Source organism: Mesocricetus auratus, unplaced genomic scaffold (assembly GCF_017639785.1).
Source record: "Mesocricetus auratus isolate SY011 unplaced genomic scaffold, BCM_Maur_2.0 Super-Scaffold_100022, whole genome shotgun sequence".
In the NCBI taxonomy this organism is placed as follows: Eukaryota; Metazoa; Chordata; class Mammalia; order Rodentia; family Cricetidae; genus Mesocricetus; species Mesocricetus auratus.
The window spans coordinates 8,654,494-8,667,639 of record NW_024429203.1 but is presented as its reverse complement, the minus strand read 5'-3'; the positions used below and the strand labels follow the sequence as shown (position 1 = coordinate 8,667,639).

At 41.2% G+C, this 13,146-nt stretch overlaps 1 protein-coding gene across 6 annotated transcripts in view; it reads right to left on the bottom strand.

Annotated features, from left to right (window-relative positions):
• Positions 1 to 413: 413 nt before the first annotated feature.
• Opcml (opioid binding protein/cell adhesion molecule like) overlaps positions 414 to 13,146 on the bottom strand; it is a 1,121,214-nt gene continuing 1,108,481 nt past the window's right edge. For all 6 annotated transcript variants that reach the window (XM_021232088.2, XM_021232087.2, XM_021232086.2 and 3 more), the window contains one exon: positions 414 to 5,632. In XM_021232088.2, coding sequence (XP_021087747.1) covers positions 5,532 to 5,632 — 101 coding nt within the window. In that variant the 3' untranslated portion in view covers positions 414 to 5,531. The remainder of the gene's footprint in view (positions 5,633 to 13,146) is intronic.

The window sequence follows — 13,146 nt, the reverse complement described above, 5'->3', positions numbered from 1 at the left end:
TCCTTTGCCAAAAGTTGCACACTGTAGTCGAAGGAGACAGTGGGGACTATGGAGGGAAAGAATGGCCAAGCTGAGAGGAACCCAGTCATTGTTTTAGGAAACTTTTGATTTCAGTTTAGTCAATGCCAGAAAATAATTGAGACCTGAGGCTTGAGCTGAATGTTTTGGTGTTTGTAAACAGAGCAGATATTTGCTAGACAGAAGATACAGAAAGTAAATAGAGAGAGTGTGTGTGTGTGTGTGTGTGCAGAAGGAGGAGAGAAAAAACAGGAAAAGGGGGAGGAAGAGAGGAAGGTGGAGATGCTACTCATATTTTTGATCACCTGAACTCCCCAAAGTCTAAAACACAACTGCTTCATTTTTTTCCATTACTGGATCTCAAAGGGACATTCTAATGAAGAGTCCCCTAAAAGTTACAAATTTCTTCAAACTTTATTGATACACTGCACAATCACAACCATCTTGTATTCATCCTGAATTAGAAAAGGTTACAACTACAATGTAACATGCACAAATTCAGGTAGTATATTCACCCTCAATACAATGATTGACAGAAATCAAGTCTTCATTGATTTTTGAAGAAAAATAGGAAAGGAAAGAAAAATGTTTTAAAGGCTGACAAAGTCATATTCTTGTATCGTGTGATAAAATTTTAAAGCATCAGAACATAGATTTGTTTTAAGAATAATTGTGAAAATGGACACATCCATTGTCCAACACAGCTATTAACGGCACCATTGATAATCATATAAGGTTTTTTAATCTAGAGGACTCTGAACTTGACAGATACATTTTCGTACACCCACACATTCCTCACAATTGCACTTTACATGTCACGAGAATTTCTGAATGATTAAAAATGTTCCTTTTCACTAACACAAGGGCAGCTATTATTACTTACCACTGTTATTATTGAGATTCTTAAATTCTGCCAAATAACCTGGGATGGAGCCCCATAAGGATGGTAGAGGCTCCCAATATTTTTTTCTCCACCTAGTGGTGTGGAACAACTATGTGCCTTAAAATGGTACCACTCAGAGGAGGGGAAGTCTCTTCCAAAATGCTGGAAATTGTGTTTTGCTGACTACTATCACTATGAAGACAATTGCAGTTAATTAAGTCTATTCCCCGTTCTTTTGGACTCCGTGTTCTGCACCTGAAGGCTAAATTGCACTGGTTCAGCTTTGTCTTTTTGTCACATTTTTAATTGCAAATCTATTTCTTCTTCCTTCCATTTACTTCTCTTCTCTTAAGTAAGAAATGAAAGAAATGAGCATAGTATTTTTATTTGTTTGCTTTTTCCTGTGGTCATTAGAAGCTTTCATCCTATGGCATCCTGTACACTGTTGCCTTCCTTGTTAAACACCTGTGAAGAGCTACTGCAGCTACTCAAATGCATTTGTTTTGAAAGAAAGAGAGAGGGGAATTTTGGATAATAAGGGGGAAGCAATTGTACATGAGGATTTCTAGGAATAAGAATTATGCCAAATAAAACCCAAATATTCTTGCTGTTGGAGAAAAATACATTTTGTCCCAAAATTAAAAATAAGAATTATGCTGCTTCCTCTAACTCCATCAGGAACAGCTTTTGGGTCCCTGATTCTAGGCACTGTTGAACCATGTTTTCCTATCCTGGTGAAAACTCAGGATCAAGTTGGGGACAGATACTCTCTCATAACTTCACAAGCTATTACTCTTCACCACCTCTTATGGGTCTGGTAATGACCATATAGGCTACTAAGAACATGTTCCCATTGGCCCTGAAATCATCAACCAAAATATTAGTATTAAATTTCCAACCATTCATGATCCAGTGACTGTGATAAACACAGAATCAACTGTCCATTCTGGGGCTTTTCTGCTCTTTTGGTATTTTTTCTAAGATGGGGAGAATTTGCTATTCCTCTTTTCTAGGACAACTTGACCTGAGGGATGCAGAAAAAGATTCTTGAATCTCAGCCTCAGCAGTAGAGCTCCTTGAGAGCCAGACCACACCAGATTTTGAAAACTAACTTCCCAACTCATGAACAACATCCCAAAGAGGTATGAACTTCAAAGGGAAAAGACACTGTCAGCCTGGCGACACACAACCCTCCCTTTCCTTCTGTTTAACTGTACACAACCGTAGTCAACAGCAGAAGAGTTGTGTACCTAGCTATCTGCATCAGAGCTATATATATTTTGACAACTACATCTCCACCCTTCCCAATGGGAACAAGAAAGAAAATCTAAACACCCTTGATTAAACTTGCAGATGACTATATCAGGCACTTGACATTAAACTACTCAAAAACAAGCTTGGCCAGAGCCATAACACTAGCACTTTCATTGGCATCACTTTGGTGGAAGGACAAATTAGCATTGTTTTGGGAAGGGGAAAAGTTTTAGAATAACTACCTTTGCTGAATCCCTTTCCCTTAATCTCTTGAAAATTCTTAATGGTTTCCACTCAGAAAACCTACAACATTCTACCAGTTACTTGGACTAATATGATTCTTTCTTTCTAACCTCATCCCTTCTTCATGCCCACCCTTGACAGGCTGAACAAGTCTGTCTAGTGGACCTGATCCACACCCCCTCCTTGTGTAAGATTGGAAAGTCATGCGGAAGTGTGGGAGTTGTTTGTAGTGAGCAGCTGTTGATCTACTTGCTTCAAAGTGTTGGGAATCAGCTCCCATCACATGGAGCTGTTGTCACCAAAGTCACTCAGATACATAGGAACTGGAGCATGTATGTTGTAAGAAGTCATTTCATATCGGGCACCCAGTCACCCAGTCACCTTGAGTCATTTGTACTTGGTTTTCTTTTTCCCAGACAAGAGGACTGGCTGGAATAAATTTTTTTCTTCTGAAGTTTGGATGTAGTAGGTAACTACCAGGGACACGTCTAGCATCCAGTCAAGTAGGCACGGCAGAATTTCATGGAGACCCTGAGTCCATACTCAGTTGGGTTCTGATGATCTGCTTCTGCAAGAGCAGTTACAGCTTGTCCATTTCAAGCAGCACATCGCCCCAACGCTTTTCAGTTCCCCCGGCATCCACGTTTCCTTTTCTCCAAAGTAACAAGTGTAGGATTATTAGAAAACTCAAATGCCACATTTAAGTTTCATACAATGCTTGACACCAACCCAATCCCAGGTGCTGAGTGTGGTGACAGATCTGAAATTCATGTATCCGACCTGTAATTCTGACTTTGTGCCTGCTCCTGATTGCCTCTGGAAGTTGTAATAAATAGACTGTTTTTGGCACATCATTTATTCTCTCAGAGTCTCATTCTTGGCAGCTCACTAGGAAATGCAGATGTCTGTTTACAGCTGGCAAGTAGAGTATTAATTTTGCTCACACGAGCTCTATCTCTTATGACAGTGCCGAGCTTTTGTATGCCAAGGAAGGTTGCCTTTGTGTCTATGTGAAAATGTATGCAAAGGTATATATGTACCCACTGTGGGTATTGTATTTAGGTAACCATAGTGGCTCAGAGCGGACTGGAGCAAGTGATCAGCTAAACTTTAAGGGAACTGAACTCTAATGGAGCCTATAGTTAGTTTTTAGAGGTGGACCTGAAAAGGGCCCCTTAGGGAGTCAGGACTTGTCTGTGAGAAAGTCACTGTTGGTGCTCCTTGCCAACCACTCAGTAAGTCAGTCCTTACAGAGATTCTTTTGTGGCCTTCAATGTTCTTCATTTGAACTGCGGGTTCCGTTGTTGGCTGAGTTCTTCTTTTCTTAAGAGGCAATGCTGAGAGGCTGGATTTGATCTTATTTGTACACTAGGCCTGCTTCCAGCATAGGAATTTGGGGACATTCATACCCAAAGTGCTAAGGAAACGGCCTAGGAAACAGTATAACTTACACTTCCAGTCTCTGTTTGCCATGTTGTGTTAATCAAGTGCTTGGAAATTAAGTCAGTAGCTCAAGTGCCCTCAGCTTAGAAGAGCTTTCTGAAACAAATACCAGAGTTGTCAACACACGCGCCATGTAATTGGCCTCCATCAGCCCTTTGCTGGATAATTTTCAAACATTCAAATCAAAACTGCAGCAGAAGGGTGATGGTTAGCAATAGTTCTCACACCTCGGCTGATGGACTGTTGTCTTTACACAGACGGGACAGATGTGTGGTTTTCGTCAGGTTCTTTCTGCTAATGAAAGCCAGCCAACAAGAAGTTCCTCCCGGCTGCCGAGGTGCACGGTTTTGAAAGGCCGAGAGCAGCACGAGGTTGGTACCTTAATCTTCCAGCTGTTAAAGGAGAACTGCAGCATAATCAAGGCTTCTCCAGGGTTCATCTGCTTCCCGAGAAGGTGGTTCAGGAAACAGTCTCTCTGGGAATCATGAGTGACTGATCTTTAGATTGCTACTTTGGTCCATCTGTTCATAATGTTTAGTTTGGGTGGATGGTTTTCCACATTCCCAAGGATCCATGGCATAGGAAATTGCTCTTCTGTGTAGTTAGCCTGTGAGATCACTGGCTTTCACATAAGAAGTTGCTAGGCAAATTTGAAGATGGCAATGTCTATTGATGGTGGCAGAGAAATGGAGATAGTGGCATAGACACATATGATTAGAGGTTAATGTGGTGATGAATTGGTAGTGAGTTGTGGGAAGAAAAACAGAAAACAGTCCGATAATTACATCGATGTTATGATAAATAGAGCAAATGGATTGTGAGAAAGACAGGTGGGTAGAACTAGATGGAGAGAGGAATCAATTGAGTAACTGGATAATGGTATGATTGCTTTGATAGCTTGATAAAATGATTAGCCAGCTATTGATCACTTTTTTATGAGTTGTGACAGCATTTAGGGGAAGTACTAGCATTAATATACTTCCCTCATTTGGTTACTTGACTTCTAAATTTTTAGTTTTAGATTGCATGCATGTAGTTCCTACAGCTAGTGGAAGAAATGGATAGAGTGGAAAGGCCGGAGAAGACGGTGGAATTTTCCATGTGGATGTACCTATATGTATATCTATGGGTATAGTGAGATAGCTTCTTACAAAGAAGAGGTATGAAGTCTAATGGAATAGGTGATGATATGCAAGGGGATAAGGACATGTAGTTTTTAACTGGGAAACGGCTTGAAAGCTTAAAATACAAAGACAATTAAGACACATGGATGCAACTCTTACTGTGTACTACATTGTGAGTCAAGTTGTACCTTCAGGTGTTTGTCATGGGACATAGTCTTTTTGCCCAATTTTGTGGAGTGCCTGTGTGTGTGTGTGTGTTAATGATTGTGGAAAGAGAAGTAGAGAAAAGGAAGGCCAAGGTAGCAGGAACAGATTCCATTTGGGGGCACACCAATGAATGATTATTCTACCCTTGGTAGAACCTTGCCCACCCCAACCCCCAACCCCATTCATTCAAAATAAAATGAAAAATCAAATAAAATTGAAAATCCCAGAAAACAAGCCAAAAAAATCAAGAATAACAAAAATAAACAAAAAGAAGCCCAAACTGGTTTGCCCTCCGCAGTGTAGATTAAAGTCTGTGATGTGGAGAAGCAGGCGTTGATGAGAGGACCTATGGTTTCTTATCAAAACTTGATGAAGAAGTGGGCAAAGAAGGTCCCTGAGAGCCAGAGACAAGCCAGTGCTCTAGAGGCCGAATTTACACCATCAATGACTGCTCCAGGCCCTGTGTAGGGGAAAGAGAGACAGACTCATTAGCACATAGCCTATAGAGCCCCAAATTTACCCCTAGCAAACAAGTGCAAGTCATGCTTCTCAGTGGCAATGTCCCAAGTACCACTCCTCCCCACAGACCCATCTAGGTTGAGAGAGCCAAAAAATGCCAAGTGGGATTGTAGAACTCTAAAAGAAAAGGTAGGGAAGGGTTATGGGTTGCTTTGACTACATTCTCTGACAGTTTGTGAATCAAAAATATGACAGAGTGAGTTGATGATAGTCAATTAAATACATAGGCCCACGATAAGGGCAACCGACAAGGATTTATAGTAAACTAAGGCATGATGACCCCTTCACTGCCTGTAACCATCATTTTTCCGTGGAAATGGGCTCCAGTCAGACAGAGGTGACCAGGAAGTAGAAAGGTATGATAGGTATAGGTGCGAAGGAGAGGGTCTCCAGGGGTGAAAAGCGAGCATTGGGGAGAGAGGAATGGAGATATTTTGTGAGTAATTGAAGTCTAGAAGCAGACTTCATCCTCTGTATGTATAATTCAGGTGTTGGAAAGCCCTTCTCAAAGCTACTATGAAAGGGTGACTCAAGACGTGAGTGGGTATATCTCATCCACCAGTCATGACTCTAATATCCACAAGCAAAGCTCTGCCTCCCCAGAACAAACCATCACCCTACAGATGGCTCATCAAGAAAGAATTATCTCTTGTTTCCTCCTTTCTTGTCTCCTTCCTCTGGCCCTATGGAGTCATGCGCATTCCATAGATAAATAAAACCCCAAAGTCATGAGTCAGGCTCCTTCAGCAATTCATCAGAAAGACTACCAACTGCTCTTATCCTCACTTGCCTAGGTCCAAGGACACCTAGGCAGGTATTGAACTCTGTCTCTTGGTCTCTTCCACAAACTTTGTTTGCAAACACTCAGAGTTGTAAGCAAGACCCTAGTCCGTAGCTCACAAGCAAATGTACCCCCAGGAAAAGCAAATTGTGTATGATCAAAGGATTGAAAGCTGCAGAGAGATGATTCCACAGGACCAGAGATAAAGGGAAAGATGAGCAGACAGACAGCACACCTCTTCTACCAGCAACTAAAACTAGGCCTCCATTGTCTCTTTGGTAAGCAAACTAACTTTGCAGGAAAGAGTTGTTGAAAAGAGCTGAAGATCTTCATGGGTCAGAACAAACTAATGGCTGTCAATTTTTATCATGGCCTTGCTTAGAAAGGGGTATATTCAGCTCTGTTTTTAGGGATGTCCAGGACTCTTAATTTAACAGTGTGACTGTAGTTATTTCTTCCTCAACGATTTCCAAACAGGTAAATTTCCCCTTGACTTACAATGTATGCAGTGCTCCTATAGACTAAAATTTCTTATTTATTTGATGATAGTTTGAAGTTGGGCATGTAAAACTGCATTTATACTATGGCATATTCACAAACATCAGTAAGAGCCAGATCTATCATAGTGCTCTGGGACCCATGGAAGTGAAAAATATTGGTGAAAATTAGACTGATTCTTGGGCCCCTAGCAATGCCAACACATATCCTAATTGATTTTATTTGCCTATAGAATGAAATAGGCTTGAAAATGTTTAAGTTTCAGAGCAGTGCAATTCTCATATTGTGTCAGAGACCATCAGGGGTAGACAAAGTCTTTCAATACAGTCTCAGCTGATCTCCAACCTGCAATTCACCTGCTACAGTTAAATAAGTTTATAAGAAATTAGACAAGGCAGATTTGTAATGCTTATATTTTCATTCACAAATTTCCTTCCAAGCTGGTGTCTATAATACACAGCTTTACCTCAGCATCTACAGGATCCTGTTCCAGAAGCCACTCCATATACCAAAATCTGCAGATGCTCAAGGCTCACAGAAAAATGCAAAGTGCTTTAACAGACCTACATATATTCTTCTGTATATTTAAGTTGGGCCTAGAGTATTAGTGTATGTAATTCTATGTAAATAATTGTTACATTGCTTATAGAGTAACAGCAAGAAAAGGAGGCTGTACTTATTCCTTACAGATAATATTTCCTCCCTCCCTCTCTCCTCATTCTCCTCTTCCTCCCCCACTTTCTTCCTCTTTCTGTTTTTCTTGTTCTGAGGATTGACCTTTATATATGCTGGACAACTGCTCTGCTACCGAGAAATACCTCAGTCTAAACAAAACATTTTCAATGTGCAGTTGGTTGAGTCTATACATGAACGACTTGTGGACACTGAAGAGTATTCACATGTATGTATACTTTTGTTTAAAAGCACATATTATTATATATAATAAAACTGTAACATACATCAGCCTAGTTATATATGTTCATACATGTAAACATATATGTATACTTGTGGTCAGCTCATCTACTATGTTGATATTAAAACATGAAGGACTTGTGGACACTGAAGAGTATTCACATGTATGTATACTTTTGATTAAAAGCACATATTATTATATATAATAAAATTGTAACATACATTAGCCTAGTTATATATGTTCATACATGTAAACATATATGTATACTTGTGGTCAGCTCATCTACTGTGTTGATATTAACTTGGGAAACAACAGAAGCCTATCCATTCTCAAGGGGTATTTAGTGTAGGAGACAGTGGGTAGACTTAAGCTTTTCTGTGAAAGTCTGTTACTAAGAGGTTGTATCCAGTTGAAGTAAGAGATGGAGACAGAGGGAGGTGGAACCCTAAAGAGAAATCAATGTTTTGGGTGGTATGGGTGAGATGCTGGGAGTTCACTGGATAGAGGGTTACAAGCATATACCTTTTGAATATTCCAGAGTAGAAACCATGAGGATGACTTAGTAAATACACTGGCTGCTTGATGTGCTGAAGACAATAGGCATGTGCTTCTATTGTGTTCTGTATTGAGCAAGCATGAGCCTAAAGGTTAAGCATATTTAAATTCCTTTATCCATAAAATCAAACTCTCAAAATAGACTAATCCTAATTGGTAGACTGCTAAACTTAGGAACAGAACAGTTAAAAATCTTGTCTAGGATCATTCAACCTATACCCCCGGAGCTGAAACAGAACTAATCACTGTCCGCAAATCTGTGTGTTTGTTCTGACAACCCTTATTCTTCTCTGATGAAAATGGCTCTTCATGTGTCCCAGAAACCACAGCACCGAGGGATGATGGGAATAGTAGACTGGGAAGTAGATTATATGCTTCAGCTGCTCCCTAGTAGAGTGACTTCCTCCCTGAGCTTTGGGTCTACCATCTGCAAATAGAGTGGAGGTAAGCTGTGATGGCCTGCAACATTCCATTCCTGCTTTCTCAGTCCAAGGAGACTGTGCCCCCTGTGCTAGGAGGGACAGCAGGTAAGCGGACAGCAATCAGCAAGTAGTGCAATGTTTTACCATGTGGTTTTTTGGTACCACTGCATGACTGTCCCCTCCTAAGAAAACAAGAGGCTCAGAAACATCCATAAACCTCACAGTCCCATTGTTGGCCCCAGTTTCTGGGCAGCTCCATGGAGCTGTTTTTTATTTAACAAGCATGACAATCACCTGCTGGATGTATCAGGTGATATCATAATTTACTACCAAAGCACCTTTGATTAATCAGTCAATGAAAAGTAGAGATTGCAGCCCAATAATTAGTATAATCCACCACGATACGGATTAACAACAACAGTTTTTTTTTCTTGTACAAATCCTGGTCACATTTGAGATTTGGCTGCTGGTCCAATTGGGAAGAATGGTGCTCTACAGGATGGCTCTGAGGCTTTGTTCAGAGTGGCAAGGCAGTGGCTCACATCCTTGTACCTCTGTGTTGGAGGGCCATGAGACAAAACATCAGCAATGAGCTGCTTTTTAAACTGTGTCCTTACAGTAACACTACTTGGCTGAGAATGAGAAAAAGAAAGCACTTGAGTTGGGAAGCTCCTATATACCACAGTCAGTTTGATTTAGGCAAAAGTTTCTTTGTGGTAGAATATGGAAAGGGGATGAATTGATATTGTTTAACCAACATGATGGACACCTATGCTGTGTTGGAGCTCACCTTGGAACCTTAAGCTGGAATTGGCTTTTGCATGCCTACATACGTTTGGTGAATCTGGAGTCATACTGCACTTCAGGGACCTGGAGAAACTCCTGACCCCGGGCTCACAAAAGTCCTATACGCATCTCCATAGTCAGAATCCTTTACTTAAGTGCCAACATCTTTGGGTACCAACTGCACAGGCTTCTCCAGGTTATGGGGCAGCTAACACCGGTTTGAACTTTAACAATTGTAATAAAGCATTTAACTGATGGTCAGGGTTTTATGTTGGTGGTTTTTCTTTGTTATAATGATTACTAGTGGAAGGATGAGATAGATTCAGTGCTGTGCTCTGATCTAGCAAACTTACACTGAGATGTGCCTGCAGAAAGGCAGAGGGTCTGGAGAAAAGGTAGCACTAAAAGATGGACTAAGGGACAGGTCCATGGAATTGGGTAGCAAGGCTCTTAACAAGGCTGGAAGAAAGGTGTTCTGGCCACTTTGCCTCCTTGATCCCTCTTCTTTGTCTATGAGGTTTAAAAAAACCTTTGGGCTAAAGTCATTGATAATTCCCAAGTATAAGCAGTCCTCTTAACATTTGAGTCAGGCCAATTTAAGTTTACATCTTTACACTGGCTTGCTACAAATGTGTCCTTAGATGGGGTACTTTGTGTTTTCTTGTTGTAAATTGAAATAATTGTATGAAGTACATAGTATTCAAAAGGTTAAGATAGTTCCTGAGACTCAGTAGTCATGGAGTTGAGGTAACTGTTGGTGTAGATTGATGGTTTTCCCTGTGGCCTCTTCTGTATCTTTGCTAGGATGAATGCTAGATTATTTCGATCTTCCACCAGTATGTTGAACTTGGATGTTTTGGGACAGAGAAGCAGTTTAATGGTCAGAATGACCACTGCTGAAAGGGACCACTGGCTATAAGAGCTCCAGAGGGTGCTGAGCACCAAGGACAAGCGGAAAGGACCCACAACCAAGCTTCACAGTCAAGACTAGAGTCAAAGAGTCAATCCAGAAAAGGATATGGATCTCAAGTCAGTCTCAGAGAGGTCACAGTACATATTGAATGTCTGCTATGTCATGCTCTTTCTCAAAAGACAGCCACAGACTCTACCTTCAAAGAACTTATATTCTTTTTTTGTTTGTTTTTGGTTTTTTTTTGTTTTTTGTTTTAATTTTATTTTCCAGTTTAAATTTAGATAAGAAACGAGTTTGCTTCACAAGTCACTTCCAGGTCCCTCTCCCATTCCCTCCCCTCCTCCCGTGCCCTCCCCCAACCCCCCCCGTTATCCCCTCATTTCCCCAGGGAGGGTGAGGCCCTCCATGGGGGTGTGCATAGTCTGTCATTTCATATAGGACAGGGCCTAGACCCTTCCCCAAGAGTTCAGGGTGAGAGTGCACCTCACCACAGCACTCAGGACTCCGTGGCAAAGAACTTATATTCTAGTGACTTCTACATGGCCTCTATCTCTGTGTACTTTTTTTTTCTTCTATCACTGGGGATTATATCTAGGCCTTTGTGTATGTCAGTCAACCACTATGTCACAGATATATCCCCACATGCAACTTTTTTTTCTTGTTTTAAATTACTGTTGAGACATAAGCTCTCTAAGTTGCCTGGTGTGCTGGATAGTTTTATGTCAACTTGACAAGTTAAAATCATCTGAAAGTATGAGATCCTCAGTTGAGAAAATGCCTCCATGAGATCGGGTTGTAGGCAGCCTGCAGAGCTACTTCTTAACTGATGATTGATGGAGCGTACCAAGCTCATTCTTGGTGGTGCCATCGCTGGGCTGGTGGTCCTGCACTGTATATGAAGCAGGCTGAGCAAGCCATGAGGAGTAAGCAACACTCCTACATGGCCACTGCATCAGTTTCTGCCTCCAGGTTCCTGCCTTATTTGAGTTCCTGATTTGATTTCTTTTGATGATATACTACAGTTTGGAAGTGTAAACCCTTTCCTACCCAGCTTGCTTTTTGGTCATGGTGTTTCATCACAGCAATGTGAGCCAAAAGCCTGAGTTGACACTGCACTTTCTGTAGTCTAGAGAGTCCTTGAACTTGTGCATTCGTAAATCTGTCGCCTTCTCTTTTTTTCAAACCCTCACTGATTCTGTGGCAAAATAATTTGGGACAAATAACCCAAGTCCCTTGCACCTCAAGAGCACCCAGCTTGCTTGATAGTCATAAGGAGACTTAATCTGAAAGAACTAAACTTTTTTCTGTCTCTGTTCCCACCAACAGGATGAATTTAATGAAAACAGCCAAGTTCTCCCAAAGAGGAGCTGTTAATGTATAAAACAGGGAAAGAATGCTTTCTCTGCCTTATAAAACTGTCCTGGGGCTTAGGGGAGAGAGTCTTTCATTGCTAAGTTTTCATAAAGGATGAGTGCAGGCCAGGTGATCAGGACTTGGGTGTTGCTATGTGGGCACCCTATTTTAAATAACAAAATCCTATGGTGGAAAATGCCAGCTCTCAAAGAGTGCCAAGTGTGGCCAGAAAGTTACCTTGACTGGGGCTAGTGCATGACTCTACAGTCCCAGGGAGGCTGCTGTCCACGGGTGAAAGCTCTCTAATGACAGCAGCCATGCTGAGGAAGTGCTTAGAGAAGCCCAGTTCTTCCCCTGGCCAATGCTGCCTTTAAGGAATCATCTCTGTTTACAGTTAACAATGGCTCAGTACAATGAGAATAGCTGCCACAAACACCAAGCTTCATTAAATATCCTTTTCAGGGATAAACTGACAGTGAGAACGTGTAATTATGCCCTTTCCCATTATTCCATCCCCTCCTCCTTTACCCTTTTGAATGCTAAAAATTAATTGCTTTCTTCATGCCTGAAGTTGAGCATCTCTGAAAATCAAAGCCGAAATGAGAATGCAAAGGCACAAAACAATCTATGAATGGCACCACACCTAGGGGACAGATATGCAGACAAGCCAAAGTTAGTTTTCAGTGTACACACACACACTCAAAGAAGAGCGCTAAAGCTGTATCTTGGTGGTAGGGTACTTGCCTAGCATGTACCAACCCTTGGACTTGACACTCGTGCTACAAATACATACACATGCATATTCTTACATACAGAAAAAAAGAATGAGAAAGACAAAGACAATGAGACAGCGTATAGAAGTGAAAAGATGACAGAAAGATGCACTGGCATACAGTGTATGTCCAGATTACTTAGGACATACCTAAGAGTTGAAGCTCAGCCAGGGGTGACACATAATAAACCCAAAACAGAACAAAACAAAAACAAAAGTAAGGTCTACTTTTGAGTTGTCTGTGTTAAAGTGAGTAAATATTGGACTATCAGGTATTAAATTTGATTGACCATCTCAACTGGAATTAATCCTGGCCACCTTTAGACTAGATATGTGTGTGCTGCTGCATTCAAGGGTATCTCACCTCTACCCAGACAGCCAGCTGCCAAAGCTTTCAGAAACAAACATGAGCCCCCCAGACACAAATCTGCATTATAAGAGGTTTCAAAGCTTAAAACTGTA